We start from the raw sequence: 24,785 nt of genomic DNA on the forward strand, positions 1-24,785 counted from the left end.
CTGTTTCCTTGGGATAGTGCCAGGGGATTTAAGGTACGTTGGGCAGCTGGGCATTCAGCAATCCCAGCTCAGTGATCACTAGCTGCTATGTCTGACTGACTGGGCAAGAATGCTCTGCCAGTGCCTGCACAGCGCTCCGTCCTCTGTGCGGAGCCTGAGGTCATGTTCCCTACAGGGAAAGCCTTCAACAGGTGCTGTATCTCCAAGGACACTGCTCTCCCTCCCCTCCAGCCCCTCCTCACAGAGTGGTAGCACAGAGGGGTAGGAGGAGGTCATCACCACAGGGAAACTCAGCAGCAATGCCCAGGGTTACAGGCACGTGAGAGGGCTGTGTGCTCACGTGGGCAGCAAGCCTCTCTTAGAGCAGCAATGACAGGGGCTTGGTCACCTCTCCCTGCCAGCATCACCTCTGCCTTTGCTCAGTTTGGTTTCTATCAGATAGTCTTCCATTTGGGCACAAGATAAGTCAGCTTCAGTGAACTACTCGGTGCCAGTAAAATCTTAGCCAGTCATTTGAGCCTCTCCAAAACTGTTGACAGCCAAGGGTCTAGAATTGTCTCCAGCCCGTGCATTGCCTCTGTTTCAAAAGAGACAGAAAGGCAGTAGCTACTGTAGGAGCAATGGGCATGTCAGAAACCACCTGCAGGAAAATAGAAAAGCAAAGGCCAAATTGCCCTCTCCTCAGGCAGCTCAAAGTGATGTTGACAGAGAAAGCCAAAAGTTCAGAGAAGATGAAGGAAAAACTGAAGTTACATCCCAGTTAAACACCTGTAATTTGCTGTAATGTCTTCCTGATTGTGACAGAGGAGCTCCTCCTGGAAGCCATGAGAAAATTCTCTGCTTTAATGACCACCAACAAAACCAGTCTTTCTGGCCCAGCAATTGACTGAACAGCTCCAAGAAACACAGGGGCCTTTAGGGGTGATGCAGTCTAACAATTTGCTCCCACATTCATGGACTGTTATAGAGAAGTGGAGATGGTCTAAAAAAACCCAAACAAGTAATATGTGTGGGTTATTGTAGCAGGCACTACTCTCAGTGCTCCATCCCCAAAAAGCTGCTGGCACAGTAGTAGTGCTTATTAGGGGAAGCATCTCTAATAACCTCTCCCATCTTTACTGCCTCATTCAGTAAAAACAGCTCCAGCTCCAGCAGGGTGTCACAAAACACAAAGTTTTGTGAAGCAGTGGTAGCTCAGGTACAGGAGCATATCTCAGCACTGATCTGAGGCAGGTGCATTGAAGCCCTAGGTCCTTCCTCTCAGAAAAGACCAGACGATGCCACAGTTGTCATTCTGAGCTTAACACACTCCTCACACTCCCCCCTGCATGGACCTCTGAGCTCCAGCAGCTCCACCTTTGCTTCTGTACCCAATATGCAGGCATCTGCCTGAGTGCCAAAATGACCCAAACCAAAGCAAAATTACTCAGAAATACAGAACAAATGGTTCAATAATTGCTAGAGTCTGCCAGGAGACATCTGTGAGTGTCATTGTTTTGCTAATACCAGCACTTACAAGCACACCTCAGGTGTTCTCTTCTGTCGGTACTACCTGGATATATTGCTCTAAACATACCCTCTTGGGAAAGAGATTTACCCACCACTCGTCTGTCCACCCTGCTGCTACCATGAAGGCTATTCACCAGCAGGACAAGGGCAAACTGATGACCTTCACAGTTTTCCTCTCTCATGGGATCATCATTAGCCCATCACATTCCTGTGTAGCCAGGGGACTGTGACAAAGTGCTGGAAACAAACTGAGTCCCTTGGAGGGACAGCAGGACCTGACCCCCTTATGTCAGCTACTACAGCCTATGGAGGAGTGCTCATCAAGAGCCAGGTTGCCTGGTCTCATGAAGCAGAGGCCGTGGCCCAGCTGACCAAGGTGTTATCTGCCTGAGGGATGGGCACAGCATGATGCCAGGACTCAGTTTGACTTACACAGCTGGGACGTGCCGTGGGATGGGCGCCTGAGCCCCGTGCTGGGAGGCATCCCGCCCCACTGTGCTGGTCCTCCTCCGGAGGGAGCCTGCGGGGGGCTGGAAGGCAGCGGCACCAGGCGGGTGGTACTCCTGCTCAGGAACAACTTCTTCACAGCGGGAGCCCTGGAAGCCTGAGCGGCAGGTACAGACCTGGGGGCGGCTGCAGGAGCCCTTGTTCTGGCACGGCGGGTCGCAGACAGCTGAGGAGACACAGAAAGGCAGTTAGTGCACACAGGACTTGAGCCCCATGGTGGTGACACCCAGCTGGGGCAGCACAACTGGGACAGTCCCATCTCATCTCTACAGGCAGGTGACCCTCACAGCTTTGGTGTTACAATGCTGTCAGCCCCTAACACAAGGTCACCTCTATTCTCCACACTGGTCTCTGCAGAGCTCTTCTCCAGCAAGGCTCATTTCAGAAAGTTCAGAAATGAGCAGCATGGCCTGCAGAGAGCACATGGCTGCTAGCATTGCCCAGAGTGCTCTGGACAGGAATAGGTTCCTAATTCACAAAGCAAGGGATTGCATGTTACCTTTAGTCAGTTTTGGGGTCTGATTTGCACAATGCCCCCGGCCTGTCCCTTTCAGTGCTCTCCAGCTTTCCTTCCACGGCTGATTTTGGAGTCACTCAAATTCCTCCACTGCTACGGGGACTTACAGTTCATTAACCTTATGCCTAAATCAACCTCTGAGCCTGTGTGTTCCTAATTACAGCACATCAGCTTCAGTTTGTGCCCTGGGAGGAAAGTGCTATTAATTATACACAGGACCCTAACACTTCCCAAGTCAACAGATGCCAAATTGGGTTTATGACCCAGGCAGTGGCAGCCAGGAATCCACAGATTGCTCCAGTAGGACTGGGCTCATTGTTCTGTGCAAGGGTAATTGAAAAGGCACTGGAAAACAGTGTTGTCCTTCAAAGAAAGAAGATGCCAGCTGGTCAAAGGGTAATAAAACCGTGTTGGACAACACAAGGTGGACACCAACCTCCAGTCACATGGAAACCCTGTGAATGGGTTTCAACCCATGAAGCCACTGCTTCTGCTGATAATCCCCTCTCCCAGGACTGCCCTAGGGAGACTGCAGGGGCATCTCACCACCTTTACACACAGCTGCAGGGCTTTCAAGAGCATGTCCCTCCCCTTCTGGCTGCAACTCTCCACTCCTGTGAGATACAAGCATGCCTGTAAGAAACACTGCTTCTGGACAACAAACATACAGAGAGCTCATTCCTCGTGTGCCATCCACACATCATCCTGCAGTCATCAAGTGAGAGAAGTCCTTATGCAGACACTTGAATTCTTTTCACTGCAGCATAGCCCCCACAACCCTTCCCTCATCCCAAAACTAGCCTGCTATCAACTTTTCCTAACTAGATCAAGGATATGCTCACTGGAATGCTTCATGCGACATTTATTACCATGTTAACACTCAAGAAGAGAGGGAGATCTCAAGGAAAAGGAGACCCCAAGTCACGTAAGGCTGTATAGGTTAAAGCCAGAGGTTTTGATGAAATCTCCCAGTAAAATAAATCAGCCAACACTGCAGTCCCTGGAACAGGGACAAGGTCCTAGTCAGGCAGGAATTAAGCGTCTCTGGGAAGTCTGGCACTCCAGAAGTTGATGTAATTTATAATACAAAACTCAGCTGTGATTTAAATAGGCTGCCAGTCCCTACTGTTATCTCCCAATAAATGCCTGGTTTTTAACAAAGGCCACCAGCCCAGGAAGCCTGCCATTGAAAACAACCACTTCACATGCTGAAATACTGCAGAGCCACGATGCTGGGACCTGGAACCACAGCAGTTCTCACAACCTCTCCCACCAACAGAGTCACCTTCAACTGTACCCTTCAGCAGGAAAGTGCTGATAAGTGACCAGGCACTCTAAAAAGCCCCTAAGGCAGTTTACATAGAGAAGAGGAAGGAGGGAATGAGATTAGTCTTCTGGTCTCTTCAAGAAGGATGAATGGGGAGCTGCCCTAGCTGAAATATTTCAGCTCTAGGATTAATCCCCTTCCTAGTTGCCTTTACAGACTCGGGGGAAACTTGAAAGAGCTTTAAAATTTGCTGGTTTCCACTCAGTTCAGCTATGCAATACAAAGAGAGCAGATCAGTCAGTGGCAGCACTGCCACTGACAAGTGTGTGAAATCACCAGTCAGGCCCCCCAAACCATAACATTAGCTGAAGAAACAAGATGGTTAAAATACACATATATATTTGAAATCTTTCTCTTTGCTTTCTGTTTTCTGACCTCAGGGGTTACTTTGAGGCGTTGCTCCCCAACTCAGGGTACTATAAACAGTTTCTGTTAAGATGACAGGCACTCATTTCTTCTCACTGGAGTCTCATGCAATCACCTCTTCCAGGAGCTGGGGATTAGGGAAAACAAAAATAGCCATCCCAAAACTCTTAATAAAATAATATAACTTGGAACATTACTGAAGTATCACTAATAGAAAATGTAGTTTGTTCAAGACCATCTAGCAGTGCCCTCACAGGTCAAGTCTAGTCTTTAGTGCATGAGGTAAGTCCTCCCAGCAAGGTCACACAGCAGGGATGACTGTGGCATGACTCGACCACCAAGCCAGGCCTGTCAGAGGGGAATGCCACCAAGTTCAGCCCAGCTTTGCTTTGCAGGCACACCTGGCCCGGGGTTGAGCAATGACATGTAAGGTAACATTCAATTACTGAGTCCCTGAAGCTCTGCTCATGCTCTTCATCTAGGAGAGTGATGCAGATCTTCACTGCAAGCAGCTCCTGTGCAATTCCACTTAAAATGCAGGGGAACCTGTCCATCAGCTAAGGCCTCCATAGGAAAACTGAGAAGGTGCTAAAGGACTTGTACCACTGGGGTTATTCAGTCCACTTTCTCATGGAAAAGTTCTAACTTAGAACTTCTCAGTTCTAACTTATGGCTCTGACTGTGGGAGCACTCCCAGAAGGGATGGACAGTTTACCACAAGTGAGATCTGTGCAGAGTGACAGGGAGGTGGATCAACAGCAATGCAGGAATAACAGAGAGGAAACAGAACTTCAGTGAAAAACAGCCAGGGTTCAAAAAACCCTATAGCCACTGTTCAGAAGAAAGACAAATGAAGAGGCATGTGAATGTCATTTTGCAGATGTGGAAAAGCCCCAGGGATGTTAATGGGACTGTCTGAAGTCACGCTGTGAGGCCACAGCAGAGCCAGAGTCTCAGCCTGGAATCCCTGCACCTTTATTCACCATCTTAACTGCAAGACCATCTGTATAAGATTGGAAAGTGCATTAGTTTATTTAGTCCTTCCTGACACACTGATTAAAAATGTTTCTTTTAAATTTTAAAATATTCCAGTCAGGAAAAAAGCTCATGCTGCATTCCCAGCCCAGGTTACTATCTCTGGAAGCAGCAAAGAACTATCATGAGTAATGCTGATGGAAGTGGAGGCTGATAAACTAACATGGGGAGGCTGAGCATGATGAGCTAACAGGCAGCAGCTAAATTACTGACAAGTGTACCCTGCAGCCACTGCAGCCCTGAAAATGTGGGCAGTGCAAGGGGGCATCTGGCTACTTGTGTATACAGGTTTCTTCTCCACCAGACTAAGAACATAATGGCCAGAATCTCACTCCAGAACAAAGTTAACCAGGCAGGAGGTTGAACCCTTCAGGCCTACATTCAGATGCAGCTCACTATCCCTAAAGGCCCCTTCTGTGAGAGGTCCTCTGTATGCAGCTCAATGGCATCACCTGGCAGCCTGGGGGCAGAGGTCACAGGGATCTCTGCAAATAGCCAAGGTCTTCCTCCTAAACTCCCTTAGCTCATTTCCACCATCCCAGGAGATGTTGTTGCTCCAGGGAAAGATATTTCTCTTTTTATCTTCCCAGTCACAGACTGTCTGAAAATTCCACAAGTCCTCACTGCAACTTTGGTCCTCAAATCTGAAACATACGGAGAGACACTTTTCTAAGGCTGGAGTTAAGTTATATGCAGGGATATTGAAAGAACAAAGTGCCTACAAAAGCATGGGTGAAGGAAGAAACCATCACCCTTGGTAGGTGAGAGGAAGTAGATTATGGCAACAATTTGACATGTCCTCTGTCTTGTACCTCAAGGCTCATATCCTTGAAAACCAAGTATCTGTCCAACGCCTGAATACTAATTCTTTCATGTTTCATCACTCTTAAGAGGGTCTCTCTGGCTGCATTTCTACCCCACTGACTTCCTTGATATGCCACATATCAAAGACCATGGGAACAGATATTAAACAGCATTACACTGCAGAAACTTAATGGGGATGGGCTGTCCAGCTTGCCTTGGCAGCTTTAAAAACAGCTGTATGTCTCCAGCAGCTTGAGTTCCAGCAGAAAAGCTCAGGGAAGGAGGTAGCTGGGAATTAAATTATGTTTACACATCACCAGTCTCCACCGAAGTCCCGGCTGAGCTTTACCGTCCCCGGTCAGGGGGACACTGTCAGGCCTGATCATGTTGACACTGTCCTTTTAATGAATCCTTGGGAACAAGGGCTCAGCACCTGAGCAATCACCAGGCAGCCCGCGTGGCTGCAAGCCCAGATCCACGGCTCCTACCAAAATCCCTAATGAGAGAAAGATGCTGCCATGGTTGGCCCGCGCTGTGTTTACAGACACTGTCTGGCAGCACAGCACGCTCTCTACCGTTTGGCTTCTGCCGGAGGGGGGAGAGGGAGAAGGGAGGTGAGTCAGCCCTTGGCCCCCTGCTCCCAAACAGGATCGCGAATGCAATCACCCCGGCACGGCCAGAGCGCCGTGAGATCCCGCGGCAAACAAAGCTGAGCCTCCTTCCCTGCCTCACATCTGGGCAGCTGCTGCTGCCGCCCCAGCAGAGGCAGATGCTGTCGCTGTTGTGGGCCGGGCGTTCCCCCCGGCCGTGCTCCAGCCCCCAGAGCTGACAGAGAGCCACAGGCAGCCCCGCACCTCCCTGGCACCAGGCAGGTGCACGGGGCCAGCAGCGCCTCCGAAGGCCACGGATGGGCTGCTGGGGCAGCCCTGCTGTTCAGGGACAGGGGCCACACAAGGGCTGCTCAGAGCTGAGGAGCTACTGAGGATGGAGGTGGCAGCTCACTTGTCTCTGGTGGGCATTGCACTGGTGCCTACCCAAACATCTTCTCTCCAGGGCTGTGTCAGGGAGCCCACAGTGACCACAGCCCACAGGGCCGTACCAGCGCTGCCTGGGTGAGCAGAGCACTTCATGCTTCCTCTGTGGGTAGGCAGGAGGGTCCTGGCCAGGCAGTTTGCACTGCAGGAGCGCCCTGTGCCTCACTGCCATCTTAGGCACCCCATGCTCCAGCCCCACCCATCCCAGCCCTTGTGCCAAATCCATTAATTGCTTTTGTTAATAGCACTCAGATAATTTGCAGCCCTGATTCCCCACTCAGCATCAGCAATGCTCACCCACATGAGCACAGCCCCAGTGTGCTGGTTCCCAGCTGCTGGGACTCTCACAGACCTGTCTTTGCTCCAAGCAGGACAGGTGAGAGCCCAAGGCTCAAAACTCACACACAAATTGGCCACTGCAATGCTCTGCCCCAACAAGATCCTGCCATGGATGGACACTAATAACAATAATGAAATAAAACCATAATTATTCTACTCCAACTTTGCTGGCAGACGGGAAGAGCTGACCTATAGCCTGGCAGTCCCACAGCAAGGCTTTGGCACTGCCTCCAAAGACCCCAGGATTTATCTCCCGCCCTGGCACAGTGCATGGGCAGTGTGTGGGGTCACAGAAGTATTCAAGCACTTTTTAGAGGTGCATCCTGAGACTTGCACTGGCTGAGACTCTCATACTCACGTTTGATGCAGCGGTTTGTGCCTGGAGCTGTGGTCCATCCTGGGCAACACTGTCGGCCACAGACATTTGGCCTAAGCAGAGAGACAAAGCAATGTGGTTAGGAGAGGGGGAAGCTGAGGTCTTGCTGCAGCCATCACCTCTGAGTCACCCACAAAATTATTTCCTGCAGCATCTGATATTTCCTTCCAGATGGACCAGCAGCTGAGATCAAAACCAATGGGACAAGGGCTGAGTTGTTTAAGTGTTTGGAAAAGAAACCCCCAAGGACTGTGAATGCTGCAGTGTGAGCGATCCCTGAGAGAGGAGCTCCCTTTTGAACTGGCATTATGCTGGATTCCTGGCACAGCACTCAGAGGAACCATTTTCCTCCTGAGAGCAATTGGAGGCCAGCAGCCAGAGATCATTAAAGATCTCATGGTTCTTCATGGTATTGGGGTGTAAATTTGGCTCAATTTCAACTTTGGTCATAGTATCTTGCCCCTGCCAATGTCCTGAGCTGCTCCAGCCGAGGACAACACTCCATTCTCCACCTGACTGCTGCTGCCTGCTGCTGTTCACTGCCCAGCCCTGCCCTGGCAGGGATGGCACGTCAGAAGCCACACTCTGGGATGCTCCCCAGCTTGCTCTCCCTTTGCAAGCACCCCAGTCCTCCTTTGTGATCTGTCTCTAGTGCAGTGACCCAGGGCTCTGAGGACTCTCTGGTGCTATGAAATTTGTGTCTACCTGATGTGCACAGAGCTACATTAATTCCAAGATGCTGAAATCATATCCATGAGTGTTGAGTCCAGGATTTAGCTGCAGTTACTTTTTGACTGCCCTTACATAAATGACATCATCCCCACCTCTCTTTTCTTGTCTCTTTTCAGGTAGGGATAACAGTCAACATACAGCTATCACAGACAGTGCTGGGCATCTAAGGGGTGCTCTGCAATGCCCAAGCAGGCAGCTAATGCTGCTTCCTCTGGTCACATCATATTTAAGTGTCTATAATGAGAAGGAATAACAAGTTGCAGGGTGCTCTCCAAGAGTATTAATCATCATGGAGGGAAGATTTTAGAGATAGGTAACCTTTGCATGTCAAAGTAGATGAGAAAGAACAGTTGTCAAAAGATAGAAACTTAGAAATAGCCAGAAAGCTCTGGAAATCCTCTGGAAAAGAAGTGGAAAGTATGGTTTATTTCTAATGCTGGACAAGGCAGTCAGAGCTGCTGACAGAATTTACAGGAACCACAGAAACATGCGCATTTATCTTCTGGGCTGACTTTAACATGAACACAGCAGGGTCAGAGGAAAATCCTGCTCTAAACTGGCATCGTCCAGACTCCTGCATCCACATGGCCTGAAATGGGACTCCAGAAGTGCCAGGGCTCGAGCTGTGGGGCTCTCTTTAGGAGAGCCAAGGACAGTGGGTGGCAGGTATGCCAAGGATTGTTCTGGTGTTCACAGATGCAGCTGCCTGCAGAGGTACAATTGCTACATGTGGGAAAGGGAAGTGGTCTGAGAAGACATATCATTTAAAAGTGTTACCTAGTCCTTCAGGATCAATATTGTATTAATCTAGGTAAATTTTTATAGGGAGAAAGCATTTAAATTCCCTTGGTGCAACTTCCTGCATGCAGAACAAGCCAAAGTAATTCTAGCACGCACTCGTATCTGCTCTAGCTGGGTAAAACCACCAATTTCCAGCATTTTGTTGGTCAACTCAAAGAGATGTATGAGTCTCTTCTTTAACACATCCTCAGAATGCATCCATTAAAAAAAAACCAAACCTTCCTTTATTTACTGCATAAGAGCTTACAAGGCCTTAAACACTTTCAAGGTGTCCTGATCAGTAAAAAGAGAAAACCATTGAGCTGGAGCAGGTCTTTGGATAATTAAGGTCCTGAGAGGGACTCTGCTCCAAGCAGCAACATAAGCAGCTTTGCTTAGACTGTCACAGCTCCCATTCTTCCTTTGGCACAGGTGAAACACATCTCATAAGTCATATTCAGTCTCTTCAGTGAGCAAAGCCCCTGCCCTTTCCCACCTCAACTTATCCAGAAAATCATGTTTCTTGTGGGCAAAATAGCTGCTCTCAATGCCCACACCAAGCCAGCAGTCATAGGAGAAAAGATCCGAGGCTCAAACGGACAGAGGCCCAAGGCTGAGCAGACAAGGCCACTCCTGGAGTCATGAAACCCCTGTTGGGCTCAGCACAGCTCCCTCCTCAACAGAGCCCCTCTGTGTCACTGCCAGCTCCAGACATGAGCTGCCAGCCCCAGGGGAAGGGCTGGTGTTGATGCCAGCACCAACCAGGGCAATGCTCCTGGAGGGAGGACAGCCTGGCAGGGCTGCCCTCAGGGGCAGAAGGAATGCCTGGAAAGGAATGTTCCTTCCTACCATAAGGTCCTGGATGAGAGAATGGGAACAGGAGGCAGGGAGGACCTCCTAGACTGGAAATAAGCAGCTGGAAGGAACAACATGTAGGTAGTGCTGGAGGGTAGAGAAGAACCACAACTATTTCCTGATGAAAGCCCAGTGAGCAGGGCCTCACAGAGCATGAGGCACAGGTAAGCAAGAGTATCAGCTGCAAGAAAATAGCTATGGGAGCTTTGCTGCATGGGACCCATTCCTGAGCACTTCTGGTTCTACTTCAAGTATTTTGTTGTCATTTGCCTGGTTTGAATGCCATGGGGTTTGTACTGCCTTGCAAAGAATTCAGAATGAATCCAAGGAAATTTAAGGAGCATGGCATGTTTACAGCATTGTGGGATGGTGCTTGAGAGAGAGTGGTGGCTTCCACATCCATTTGTCCTGCTGCACATGACACCACAAACACTTTAGGCAGAGATGTGGCTCAAGCACGAGGCCCCTGTGGGGCAAGCCCAGCCCTTGGCCTCTCCATCCAGGGCTGCTTCTGGAGAACAAACAAGTGGCAGGGTCCCCCAGGTCTGGTGTCACCACAATGGGGGTGTCTTCTGAGGAGCCACCTGCAGACACTGAGCAGCCCCTGGTCACCCCTCATGGCACAGGGAACAAGGACTGCCAAGGCATCGGGCAGAACAGCCCGGCAAGAGGAGCTGCTGGGTGCCGTAAGTGACACACCGAGCCCCTGGAGACCCAACAATGGCACAGGCCAGAGCCACGATCGGAACTTTGAAGCATTCAGCAGCTGCCTGAGCAGGTTTTCTCCTGCTTAGCCACTCCTTGGAACAGGAAGCAGAGCAGAAAGGAAACGGGAGCATGACTCACACCCCCATCCAGGGCAGCCTGGGCTGCAGGGGGACCAGAGGATGAATGGGCAGGTGGAGGGGTCAGCAGCTCTCCCAGCTGGAGAGAAACTCAACAGTCAAAGCAGAAGGGAGGACATGTCCTCACAGGGGCCTTGCAAACTGAAGTTCCACTGAACCTCATATTGGTCACGTTCCATGGGATGCCCTCATCCCAGCCCTAATGCTGATGCCAAAACAAGCCTTCAGCAAACAATCAGTATTTCCTATCTCTGTCTCCATACCAGTGGAAGATTTTAATAATGTATTAGCCTTCCTAAGGGTCAGGTCAACTAGCACATATCCTGTGAAAAGAAACATTGCTGAGAGCATTCAAAGGCACTGAACTTGATTGCTTGTAACACTGTTCTGCTTCAGGGCTCATGGTCTACTTAGCACCTTCCAAAATAGTTCCCAGCCCAGCTCAGACCAAAGCAGACAGAGACCATTTCCAGCAGCCAGTTCCCCCTTTTTGAAGAGAAAGGGCACTGAATAGCTCAGGCAGCTAAATAGACACAGTACCAGAGAAAACCCTAAGGCAGAACTCAGTACTTCTCTGGGAAAATGCAGAGTGGGGCACTGGATCCACATCTCAGCCTCTGCCTCAAGTACCAGGTACACCCTGAGGTCTCCAAAGAGCACAGGCAGCAGCCAGCAACTGCAAACCAAGCTTTTTCTTCATTCTGTGGCTAGCGTGCACCATCCATGCCCAGGTATAATCCCTGGCATGGTGAGCTTGGTGCACAGGAGCTCCCAGGCACTCTTCACTGACCTGCTCCTTTTCTGGGATAGACAGCTCCTTGAAACTCCCCACAGAGCTGAAGCCAGTGCCATGAAATCTCCCTGCACCCCAAAGAACCATTCATAGCCCTGACTGATGCACTGGCACAACCTTGGACGTGAGCAAAGGAGCTGCTGCAAGCCTCTCCCTCATCCCCTCCTCTGCTGCTGCAGCCAGAGGCCACCAGCAGGATCAGACTCAGGTGGGCTGAGGTACCCAGGATGAGAACAGCCTGCAAGATCTTGCAGTGTTATCTTAAACAAGACCAAGCAACCATAACAGGCACCAGGGGGAAGGAAAACAAGAAAACAGAAGTAAGATCATGGATTTTACAGCAATGATCACATGCTGTTTCTGAAGCATTCAGTTGAACCCTTTTTTCCACCACTTATTTTAATAGCAATCTATGCATCATCTTTCAGCTTCACACAGAACTCTGTGCTGCCAGATATGCTGACTCCACTCAGACCATGTACAGCATCCTCACAGGAGGCCAAGGGACCATTAGATCATCAGGTCTGCCTTTCTACTGCAGGAAAGTGAACTTCATCCAAATGCATATGAAATATTTGCAGTCAGACCCAGTAAAGAACATTAGCAAAAGGCTGTTGGCATCGATGAGTCTCTGAAAACCCTCTGCCAAGTCCACACCAGCACTTAACTGCCTCCACTCCTGAGCAATCCTGTAAACACATTGCAGTGAGAGCCTATATACCACAAAGCCTGGGTAATGCAGGATTACACAGCCACAGATGGTGTCTACAACAGCAATAAAACGTGAACTGGGGTGTAGAATGCCCCAAAAGAAAATGGGAGGGGAAAGAATGGGTCTGGGACTCTCTGCCTGCTAGTGTCCAGGCAGGTACCAGAAGTAGAGGCTTCCCCAGATTACTCTCCCATCACCCACCTTCCTCATCACTGTGACCCACCTCCCAGCCACGGGGCAGAAGAACAAGAGGGGACACATCCCAGGGGACACTGGTGTAGAGGGAGATGCCCACAGTGTCCTCGCAGCAGGACTGGCCACCCCAGATTCGGGATGCATCCAGCACACAAGTACAGTCACAGCTGGTATGTGTCACAGCTACCCTACCCCACAACACTCAAGAGGAAAATCCTTCTAGTCAGGGGAGCTGGAGAAACAGGGATGTTAAGCTGAGCAGAGCAAAGCAGTGATGTTTTCAGGGCTGGATTGTTTTGTTCACTCAGAGTCAGGAGTCAGTAATTTTCTGTGATGTTTGTGGGGATACCAAAAGTCACCTCACAGTGAGTCTTCTGGGGAAAATACTAAAACCCAGCTCTTGCAAGTCTTGAAGCTGGATGCATTCATGAAATTGTTTGTACAAGTCACACCTGCAAAAAGGTCAGAAAGAGACTGAGCAGGATGGCATCCAAAGAGTCCCCAGGAAAGAAACTCAATCTTGGGTATGCAGCTATCAGACAAGGTGAGAAAATAATTATCTAGAAAAACATAGAGTGCCAATAAAAGGGGATTTTTCAACCACAGAACTCTGCAGGGCCCCTGAAGGTACCAGCAGAGAGCTCTCACTGGGGAATCTGAAAAGGCAACACATGCAGGAGTTGTGATTTTTAGCCAAAATAATTGTATAAATAGTAGTGGGGTTTAGTGTGCCTGAAAAGTTACCTGAGTAAGGGAAAATGAAGGTTGTCATACCAGAGACTTGCAGGAGTTCAGTGTAAATAGCAGAACAGAAAATATCTCACCTGGCAAAACAATGAAACATCACAAACTGAAGTTTTTTAGGGGCCCTGAGTTTCCTGGATGAAAATGTGTCTGGTGCAGCAAGGGGTGTAAGAAGATGGATGAGGTGGAAGGACAGAGGCCCCCAGAGTGGCTGGAGGCAGCAGCAGCTAGCTTTCCATGAGGAGCAGCACCATGTGGTTACTCATGGGCACTTGTTGCAGCTAGGCTTCCTCTTAAGCTCCAAAGACAGTGAGTTATAGAGAATCTTCAAAGTGATGCTTTGGAGTCCAGAACAGACAGAAAGCCATTACAGACACTTTGCAGAACTGAGGCTCCTGGGGACTGCAGAAAGCTTTGTATCCCCAGCCTTGATCTTCCAGTGCAGAGCAGAGGCAGAAAGTGCAGCAGAGCCTGCATGAGAAGCACAGTGGTAGGACACAGCTCTTCCTTGCTTTGAGCTTGGAGGCAGTGGCACTCTCAGATACAGATAATAACAGGTAAACTGTGTAAGTGCTGGACCAATCATCCCTGTTTACACCCTGGATTAAGGCATGAGAGCTGCTTGCAAAAAGGTTCAGGGCTCTTCCGAGCACAGTGTGAACCTTGGGGCTGCCCTCACGCTCCTGACAGCAGCACAGGCCAGCTGTTGTCACCAGAGGCAGCTGCAGTCTGAAAACAAACATGCTGGGTATCAGATGACTCCAATTCAACCAAACTGCTACATGATCCCAAAGCAACACTGACAACATTCCAACTGCAGAAAGGGTAAAATCTTTCTGAGCCCAAAAACACCCAAATCTGACTGAGCAGGACTGAATCTTCCCAAGACTGCCTCTCTGGGTGGCTAACAAGCCAAGATAATGAGCTGGGTAAGCTCAGAACCTATAGTAGTGATACTTTATATATCAAACATAATAGAAGTAGAGTGAACTTGGTGCTTCTGTGGATGTGTTGAAGGAAAGTACACAGAGTGGCACAGAAAAAATTTCTGTCTCCAAACTTTACAAGGAGACAAGTAAGGGAGAGAGAAAACCCAGAGACAGACCTTTTGTGTTCTAGTGAAGCTTCCCACCAGATGTTAGAAGACATTTCTGCCCATTTCAGAGGGCTGTAACCCAGAGCCTGCCCCCAACAGTCCCCCTAGCAAGGCTCACACGAGAGCAGACACACACACAGTGCCACACGGGCTGGTCAAGCTCCTGCGCGATGGTTTTGGCAGCCCTGCCCAAATGCAAAGGAGCTGATCTCCAAGGGCATCAGCCACGAGATGTGGGGGAGCTGCCGAAGAAGGGGCCCCGGGCTGAGGAGTCCATCAGCCCTGCACAGACGGCAGGCTCCCCTCACGATGGAGCAGTTGGCCCCGCCACCTCCTTAGGGCTGCAGCCAGAGGCTGGAGCTGGAAGCAGCCCTGCCAGGCAAGTCATAGGAAGCCTCCTTCGGCTGAGCCAGCTCAAGCCATGGGAAGCTGCGGCGTGGAGTGCTTACAAGGGGCCCATTATGGGAGGAAGGAGCCAAGAGGCCAGGTACCTGCAGCAAGGGCGGCAGACGACACCCTCGTCCCGCAGAGCCAAGCAAGCCCCTCCAGCTGCTCCACACCTCAATCATACTCGATCCCCCTCGGGAGTTCCCCACGCTGCAGCCTCCCAGGGCAGCTTCGGAGGGCAGCGGGGACAGCAGCTCTCTGCCGCCCGGGGCCCCGACCCGCCACAGGGCACTGCATCCCACCACGCCTGAAGCACGCAGCCCCTCGCCCGGCAGACGGCGGCCCACGCACACTCGGGAGCGCGCCCCGCCTGCGTGCACACCGACACACACACACACACACACACACACACACAGGCACCACGAGTGGTTGCAGCGGTGCGGGACAGAGGCGCCACAGGACAGCGAGCATCCAGCGGGGTGCCCTGCGCCGCTCCGGACCCGGTCCCGGGGAACACTGCCCGCCATCCCGCGAGGGACGTGGCAGCGCCGGGAGCCCCGTGGGATGGAAGAGGGGATGCACACGGGGCTCGGGATGGGACCCTGCCCCTCTGTCCGGGGCGCCCAGCGCCGGGACCACCGGGGCTCACGCTGCGCAGCCCCGGCAGGATCCCCCCGGCCGCAGCACTTACCCCGCCATCCTCCCTCTGCCGCTTGGCTCCTTCGCCCGGGGCACCACTCGCGCCTTCAGCCCGCCGCCCTGCCGCTGGCGGGAGGAGTCCTGCCGGTTCCTCTGCCCCGCGCCGGGACCGAGCCCGGCATCTCCCGCCTGGCCCCGGGGCGCGGGCAGCCCGCGGTCGGGACGCTGCCTGCGGCCGTGGGCACCGTTCGGGCTCCCCGCGGCGGCCGCGGAGCCGCGATCCACGTGGAGGGCTGCGGGGAGGGGCCGTGACGGCGGAGGGGACCGGGACGCTGGGGACAGGCCGTTGGCCGTGCCCGCCGCCCCCAGGGCAGCCCCGCGGCTCCGCAGCCGCGCCGCGCCCCCGGCCCCCGGCTCCAGCCGGGCCGCCGAGTCCGGCCGGCAGCGGGAGAAGCCCAGGAGGACGGCGAAGGTGAGCGGGAGGAGGCTGGCGGCAGCGCCCCGCATGGTGTCAGCCGGTGGCGAGGGGAGACGGGCGGTGCGGAGCGCTCAGAGCCCGGCTGGCATCCCCGGCGGGCGCGGGGCAGCGGGGACCGCCGGCTCTCCGCCCCCGCTCACCGCCCCATCCCGTTCCGGGACTCCGGCGGGACCTGCCGCCCACCGGGGCCGGGGGCGCAGAGAGCGGTGCCGAGCCGGGGAGAGGGCTGCCGGGCGGCCCCCGCAGGAGGAGGAAGAGGAGAAGGGCGGCCGGCCCCGCTATCCGGGCTGCCAGCGAGATCCCGCGCTCCGCAGGCAGCTCCAAGCACCTTCGCGCCTGCCTCTGGCACTGGCAGCGCCTGGAGGGGATGGAGGGTTTTATTTTTGGAAACCTCCCCCTTTGTGTCTTTTTGATGCTGACATCCCCCCTCTCCAGAGGACACGGCTCGGCCCCCCTTCTTGGGAGAGGAGACATTCCAGCAACACCCACTTTGGCAAAGGGAAACAAACTACAACAGAGAAGCCTTAACCCCTGCCTGGCCAGGGAGCCCCGGCCGCCGCCGGCCCGGCAGTCGGTGTGCAGCCCCCGCAGCCCGCCCCGCCGCCCGGCCCGCAGCGACCGCCGCAGCTGGGAGCGCTCGGGAAAGGGGGAGTGACCCCGGCTTTGAGGGCACGGAGCAGAAGACTCGGATGCCAGAAGAATACACCGCTGCCCCTCAGCATCTGGGCACTTCTGGAGCTGCATCAGCACCGCTGGCCCTCTCGCTGCTCCGGATCGCATCGACCAGGAGAAAGGCACGGCAATGGGAAGAGCCTTGTTGGCTATCCCACGCTGGCTCCAGAGATCTTGGATCCTCTCAACCCCATCCAGGGTTTTATAATCTTCCTTGTATAAATTTAGGCTAGAAAAAGACCTACTCAGAAACTCCAGGTCCTTCAGCCTGACAGATCTTTCTGGGGATGTATTCCAGGAGCTTAGAGCAGATGCCCATCCTTCTCCCTCTGTCTGCCTCTGCTTGAGTACCAAGAGGTCGAGGGAGGACTTAAAATGACTGCTTTGCTTTATATGTGCTGAGGAAGACTGAGAGAAGAGTAGGAGGAGGGAGAACAGGGGCACAAATCCCCTTTCAGCCACACACATCAGTTTAACCTCGTGCTCTGCCACATCTCTACAGATCCTGCTGCTCTTGGCCATCTTGGGCAAGGAGCAAATCCTCCCACTGGAGTGCAGACACTGTCCTTTATTTGGGGTGGGCTCATTCCAACCCACAGAAGCACTGGTTACCTTAGTGGGTGACTAAAGGCCTTTTGCTGCATCTCTACATGCAAAGAGACATGCTAGGGCACTGGAAATGCTCACAGGAAGGAGATACACTGGATTATGTGCCTGCAGTGGGTCCTGTGGTGGCCCTGAGTGCAGCAGCTGGATGTCTGCAGGAGAGCACAAGGAACTGTGTGCACAGAGTGATCCTTCAGGGGCATCTTCACATCTTCCAGCAGTGTGCAGGGTAGGGGCTCCTTCAGCCAGCTGCTGCAGCTCAGCCACTGGGTTTAAAAGGCAAATTGTCATATCAGTCCATGATTTTATCTGATTTCTTTTGTTCCTTTTGATCTGTGGGGTGACTGCAACATAGGACTGCTGGCTCCTCTTCTGTGCCCACTGCTCCCCCAGCCCATTACAGCCCCATCCCACTGATGCTCCTCCCCCTTCAGCCTCCTACTACAGGTGCTGCCCTCCCAGGTCCTCACCAAGCTGTCTGCTTTCCAACAGCTTTGTGGCAGAGGGGTGTGTCCAGCTCACTCAGTTCTGTCTCTCCAGCCTCCAGCAGTTGTGCTCCTAAAGCCTCTCCTATTTGAAACCAGTGGTTCCATCTCTCTTCTTCTCATTGCCCCTTGCCTTTTACACTCTCAGACCACAGCCACCTCCTTCATGGGATAGGAGCACTGCTGCCTACCCTCCAGCGTGCAGAGGAGCTGGGAAAGGAGCAAAAGCACAGGGAATGAATCCCCCTGAAAGCATGCTGGCTCTGGAGTGGAGCAGGACCCCAGCACATTCCTTCTGGCCGGGGATGGCAAGCGGGGGAGATGGGAGGCAACCACCAGGTGAGTAAGTGTGACCAGAATAATGGGCAGAGTGGGTTCAGGCTTTACCTTGGTGCTGGCAGCTGAAGGGCAGGCAGAAATTTCAGAGGGTGCTTTGGCACTCCCTGGGGTGCAATCAGTTTACCTCCCTGTCCTGTGAGGGCAGGGACAGTCACTTGGGCAGGGGTTTGCATGGCAGTGGATGTCATAAGCAATGCCCACTAACAGCCGTGGCTTGTTTCTTTGTTCTGAAGAAGAAGAATGTCCTTTCCATCCTCACCTAATTACTTTCTTATGCAGCAATGGAAAGAATGCTTGTGCCTAAACCTGACATGAGAAAATTATCAATACTATAAACAAAGCCATAAACAAAGCAGCCAAGAGCCAGGGTAGGCTCAAAGCCAGAACAGGAGACCCCAGAACAGGGGGCACAAGTGGATTCCTCCTTCCCAGAGGTGTTGGATCACCCCAGAGAAAAAGATGACTTCAGCATCCCCAGAGGACATCATGTGCACAGGAGCCTGCACGTGGGGCACCAGTGGTAGTGGGTTCCAGGGGCTTGTGCCCCCTGATGGGGCTGAGCAATGACGTGCAATGAGAGCCATGAACAGCCCCCTGGCACCTCTTGCAGCTGCCCCTGGCTGCGGTGGAGCCTGGCCTAGGGAGCTGGCATCCCTCCTCAAATCAGCTTAGCTCCGTGTTTACAGTGACCCCCTGGAGCTGGACACTGAGCTCCTTGCTGCCTCTCATAGGCAAACACTCCTCAGCTTTTCAGGGATGCGCTGCTGCCATTTGATCCCAGGGGAGTGCTGCAGCAGAGCAGGGGGCAGCTGAGGGCAGTGCCCCCAATCCCCCCACCTGAGGCTGTCTGGCACAAGGAGCTGATGGCACAGGAGTTATTTGCAGATGGCTGATATTTGGCCATTCCCAAAACAAAACCCATTAGAAAAAGGGAAGGACAGGGGTGCAGGTATTTGGCCATTCCCAAAACAAAACCCATTAGAAAAGGGGAAGGACAGGGGTGCAGTGCAGGCTGGGCTTCAGCATGCGGCACAGTGGGGGCTCAGCAGTCAAACATGAAATACCTCATTGCTCAGGAACTCACCCAGGCAAAGTGTGCATGGTTGGGCTGCTTGCTTCTGAGGTCAAGCCCGCGCTTGGGAAGAGAAAGCAGCAGCAGCAGAGTGAGGATGGGGCAATAAGCTGGCAAGCAGGGTGTGACAGACCAGCCCCCAGCAGCAGGGAGCACAGGGCACCTCTGGGGACATGACCTGCAGGCAGGCAGTTCAAAGTGCTTTTTGCTGCCTTCATTCCCTTAATTCACCAAGTGACCTGCTAGGTGACAGAAATGGCACCAGGGGAGGGTCTGAGGGCAGACACCCCTGCAGCACCCCTACAAGCCCATGCTTTCCAGGACCAGGGCCCTGAGCTGAATGAGGCAGCCAGTTCAGAAAGTAAGGGCTCATCAGACCCTGCAGAGAAGAGCACGTGTGGCCTGCGTTGATGACATGTCTCACCTGCTTGGTCTGTGGCAGGCTGGGTGGGGCTCTTGGGCAGCTGAGGATCAAAGCCACAGGGCCAGAGGCAGAGGGGTCACAGCAGGCTGTGACCTGGAGGGACATGCATGTCACACCATCTTGAGCCCTCTCAAAGGACAGGGAGAAGGGACTATTCCAGACTGTGCTGATGGGGGCCCCTCTGTGCTAGGCCCCCTCACACCTCCATTACCCCACCCATGAGATACCATTGGGTCCACAGCAGCTCTGCACAATTCCCTTGGGGTGCTAACACCTGGGAGCCATGCTTCCAGGGCCAGTTGGCCCCCAGATGTGGCTCCTGGCACCGTATCCCTTAGATTAATTAGCCCCTTTTCTTTCTCTTCAGAAGGGTTCACAGCCCACATGTGCCTCTTCCTCTGCTGAGAGCACACCCGTAACACGCTGCAGATGGGACACATTCCATGGATTCAGAAGCTGCCTGCAGCTCCCACAGAGGAAGAAGGAGGGCTCCCATAGCTCAGGGCTCAAGGGCAGGGGAAGGTTGGCCAGGCTCACTGGCTTAAAAATGGGGGTGTGGAGCCAGCCTTGTAGAGCTAGAACTCACAGCTTCTCTGAAAAGAGCCATCTCACACCAGGAGGGAGAACATGGCAGCTGTGGGGAGCTGGATAGAGAAACAATTTCAAGGCAGCAATACAGAGAGATCTCTGGAGAGGATCTCTGTAACCATGGGTATCAGAGAGGCAGGAAAAGCAGCTTCTGAATTTGCAAACACAGCCTGCAAACCCTCCATGGACAGCACTTGCACCCATTGCCTTTGCCATGAGACACACACAGCTCAGCACACCCATATTTCTGGGCACCCAGGGTAGTAGACATCCCCACCCAACAGACAAGGCACCACAGCCAGACACACAGCCTGGCCCTTCAGCCACCTCCACGCACTCCTGGTGCATCCCTCAAAGCCTTGGGCACATCTTGGCTTCTCCCTGGGAGGAGGCCACCAGCAGGCAGCTGAGAGCTGTGTGAGCAGTGATTTGTTGTCAGAAAACAGAAGAGAAATTGTCCAGTTCCTAGTCTAAAGCCAAGACTTGCTGGTTTTATTTTTCCTTCTGCTTTCATTTCACCAGGGCAATCTCTGAGATGGAGGCCCAGACCAGGCAGCTGGTGTCCTACACCTGGATGTGCTGCTCATGCTGCTGTCTAAGCATGTGTCCATGCATTGCCAAGGGCTGAGACCACGTGCTGAGAAACAGGTTACAAGAGAACACAAAGACTTGCCACCAGGAAAATGAAACCTGGAGAGAATGATCAGGTGGCAAAGCCCAAGGGATGGGAGTGCAGAGTGAGGCAGAGAGGAGATTGCTGTGGGCTACTGCTGTAGAAATGCCCTGGTTGGGCTGGCTGCAGAGCACAGCTGGTTCCTTATTTATCCATCACACTGTTTAGAGCCCGTTTGGCAACTCCTCTGGAGGAAAAAAAGAATGCTCAGTTCGAATGTGACTCATGCAGAGCTACAGCAGCTCAAGGGAGTCTGTTCATTTATAATTAATGAAGTCCTGTTTGAAATGATCTGACTGCAATCTTCCCTCTTCCCAAGAGGCTGGTCTGGCCTCTCTGCTTCTTCAGTACCTGTGGCTGGAACTGAGCGTGGCAGTGAGCAGGGCCTGAAAATCAGGAAAGCCTGATCATGCCCTAAGAGCACAGAGGCTGCCCTGACCAGGAAATCCATCCCATCACATGTTCCCTGTGGAACAAGCCTGCTCAGGACATCAGCCAGATGGGGGACTTCAGCTGCTCCACTCATTTGTCAGCTGTCCTCACTAAGGAAAGAAAGGGAAAGGGAAAGGGAAAGGGAAGAAGGAAGCAGAACATCTTCCCATTTTTATGGGTTGTGACCCTCTTCTTGGGAGGCCAGGGCACTGCTGAAAACAGTGGAAAGGGCTCTGATAGTGAATTACCATAACCTTCTTCTCCCCTTTTCCCTGGGGTCTCAATGCCAGGAGGCTGTTCCTGTGGCAGCTATTGAACATCAGCCTGTCACGGACTGGAAGGGATCAGGGAAGCAGGAACTGCAGCTTGAGGGGATGCAGGGAGCCTGAGGTGCTCTCCTAAGGGAAAAGTCTCCCTTCCTGGTGTCTGGTACAACTTCACAGGCAGCACCTCTGAACAAAACCACAACCTGTAGAAAATATAAGAGATGCAAGCCAGCTGATCCAGCAGTGAAGACAGAAGAAACCAGGCAATGTCCAGATTGTGATGAAGAAGCTCTTCCTGAGAAATTCCTCCCATGCTGATCTTCTTAACAACAAAGACATCAGAAAAAACAAACCTGAATCAGACTTTGAATTCTACAGTGTTTGTGATTAAAGTAGCTTCATTCCTACTTCTGATTCCAAAGCAATCTTCCTAAAAAGCAATTAGTTTCTTTCAGGTTGCTGTTCCTTCCCTAAGAACCTCATTGTAGCTGCCCAGGGCATGGGGACCTTGGACTTCAAGCTCTTCAGCTTTGCATTACAGAGTAAAACTGATGATGGTAGATCCTGAAATAAGAATGATTGGTGGGAGTGATGTTATATCTGCATATTAATTTGATTACTCTACCATCCTGAGATTGTGGGCTCACACCCATCACAGGATTTTAGGTGCTTTCCTACCAGTTTGGGCACTGCAATCACTGTGTGAGCTGTGATCTCAGCTCATTACAATGCAATGATTTCAAGGGGATGTTTAATAGCTTATTAATAAGTGAATCTTAGGGAACTGAAAAAAGTGGCAATTATTAGGTGGCATGTGTTAGAGCTTAAATAGTCATCATGCAGGAGACTAATGCATTGACACTTTACAGTCCCATTGGGTAATCATTGGGACTAGGCTGAGTACCCAATTTCCCAGCTATGACTTCACAGGCTGGGAATCCAGCTCTCTGGTGACATCACAGCTCCACAGTCTCCCTCACGAGTTGCCATGCTGACTACTGTCAGGTGGTGACTACATGGAGGTGGCACAGAGCCTTAAGCAAGGACCCACACTCTTACAGGAAATAAGAATAATGATGACTGGGAGTCTAACAAAGAGATAAATGCAGGTCATCTGCAGAGAAGATGAGCAAAGCCTCCTTTCTTACCACACCACATCCGGTCATAATCTTCTGAGAAATGCAAGGAACTTCAGATGAGGAAGCATCCACTTCCCACCCAGACAGGGGCCATGCCAGGCACAGAAATCTATAACATGATTAAAGGGATGGCATTCATGATTGTTCTACCTCCCCCAGAGGAGTTTGGAGTTAAAGACAAAAGCAGGGACAGTGTTCTCTGATGATGGTGATTACCTCTGTGCTCAGCTCTGGCCTGCATTTTCAGGCTGTGCCTCTGCCTTCCCACCCTCTCACTTTCCCCATTTCAGCCCCTCTGAGCAGGCAAGGAAGAGCTGCACAGCTCAAGCCCAAGGCAATGCCAAGAGCCCAGGGGCCTCCTGCTTTCTCTCTAGGCTGGGAGGCCCTGACAGCAGAGGTGGCAGCTGAGGAAGGCAGGAGGGAGATACCCTCTCCTTCCTCCCTGCCACAGCCAGGCCCCCTGCACCCCTGAGCCAAGGGAAGCTCCAGGAGGGTGGCAGGAGTGAAGGAGATGGGGAGCTCCTGGTATTTCTGGGGCACATCCCTGCATCAACAGCATCAGGTCGGAACTGCCTGCTTTGAGGCCGTGCAAGCTGGGCTGCTCTCTGGGCAGCTCCTGCTGCAGAGCATCAGGAGGAAGGAAGGAAGGCAGAGCTACAAGGCAGGAAAGTTCTTCCCCAGCCAAGAGTGCAATCTGGGAGCAGATGAAAATGAAGCAACAGCACTAGCCAGCCTTATGCCCACTGTAAGGGACATTGGGATGCTGGATGCTCCTGGCTGGGCACAGAGCATGGCCAGGGCCACCCCAGGTGGCAGGAGAAGTGCTGTCTCTGGGGATCCCTCTCAATGCCACTTTGGTTTCTTGTTCCACCAGGAGACGGGACACATATGGCCCCTGGCGTGAGTCATGCCAACCTTGCTGCCCGCTGTCAGCAAAGGCAGCTGCTCCTATGGCAGGTTGCTCTCAGTCAGGCTCTGCTTCCCTGCAGCTTTGGCTGGATCTGTGGGAGCTATGCAGGGTATGAACACCACTGACAAAAGCTTTAGGCTACACAAATCACCAAGAGGTAACAGGGGAGCTAAAATCCCATGTGAGAGCAAGTTTGGGGACCTGGGGAGAACAATAGGCTGTGAGCACACACCTCGTGTCTGAGTTCACAGGCACCACGTGTAACTGAGTGATTTGGTATCAGCACCTTGTGCCCTGCCTCCTCCTGTCAGCCTGCACCTCGGGCTGGCTGTCCTTCCCACCCCAGAGAACTGCTGCTCCTCTTTGACATCCCACTGCTGCCACCAGCCCTTCCACTGGGACTGTGCTTCTCCTCAGCACAGCTTGCAGAAACCAGATCCAGACCCAGCAAGACACCTTTCCCAGCCCAGAAGGAACACCTGCTTTTCAGGACAAAGGTGCATGCGGAGTTTGGCCCAAGGAAGCAGCTGCCCCACTTATTTCAGTTCCCAAGGCAATGCCAGCAGGCAGGGGCTCTGACCTGCAGTGCCTCCCAGACCATAGAACTCCTGGGGATGTCAAGAGAAATCACAGAGGCTGGTGGCCAGCTCCAGCCCTGTGCGTCCTTACCAGGACAGATCCAAGCAAGACCAATGCACCCCAGGGATGCATACAAGCAGGGCAGCCTCTTCAGTGACGGTTCCAGTGCTGCTGAGCAGAGCCTGGGGGCTGAGGGATATTCTGGCTTGTCCCTTTCTTCCCGCACAGTCTGAATCTGAGTTGATGTGAACTACAGCTGACCTACAGCTCTCTGCCTCACCTGTCCCTGCCCTAGTATCCATATCCTATATGGCACCAGCCCCTTGGCCCCTGCTCAGTTCAAGCCTCCAGCTGGCTTTAGAGCCACTGCTAGAAACATTATAGCACACCTGTTCTTCAGATGAGGGTTTACAGCCAAGACCAGCACATCTGGATTGTAAAATAGACATTTGGAAGTTTATCAACATGTTTCCAAACAGTCTGAGTATGGCAGAAACTCTGTCTGGTCGCTTTAGTGGAGGAAGCAGCTG

At 52.5% G+C, this 24,785-nt stretch overlaps 1 protein-coding gene across 4 annotated transcripts in view; it reads right to left on the reverse strand.

The window, feature by feature from the left end:
• LTBP2 (latent transforming growth factor beta binding protein 2) overlaps positions 1-16,349 on the reverse strand; it is a 70,885-nt gene extending 54,536 nt beyond the window's left edge. For 3 of the 4 annotated variants that reach the window (XM_059473884.1, XM_059473885.1, XM_059473883.1), the window contains exons 1-3: positions 15,645-16,349; positions 7,797-7,867; positions 1,942-2,182 (exon numbers count right to left, since the gene is read on the reverse strand). In XM_059473884.1, the coding sequence (XP_059329867.1) occupies positions 1,942-2,182; positions 7,797-7,867; positions 15,645-16,099 (767 nt within the window). In that variant the 5' untranslated portion in view covers positions 16,100-16,349. The remainder of the gene's footprint in view (positions 1-1,941; positions 2,183-7,796; positions 7,868-15,644) is intronic. The other variant, XM_059473886.1, reaches the window with a different exon arrangement.
• Positions 16,350-24,785: the final 8,436 nt, after the last annotated feature.

The sequence above is a fragment of the Ammospiza nelsoni genome, chromosome 6 (genome assembly GCF_027579445.1).
Source record: "Ammospiza nelsoni isolate bAmmNel1 chromosome 6, bAmmNel1.pri, whole genome shotgun sequence".
NCBI classification, from domain to species: domain Eukaryota; kingdom Metazoa; phylum Chordata; class Aves; order Passeriformes; family Passerellidae; genus Ammospiza; species Ammospiza nelsoni.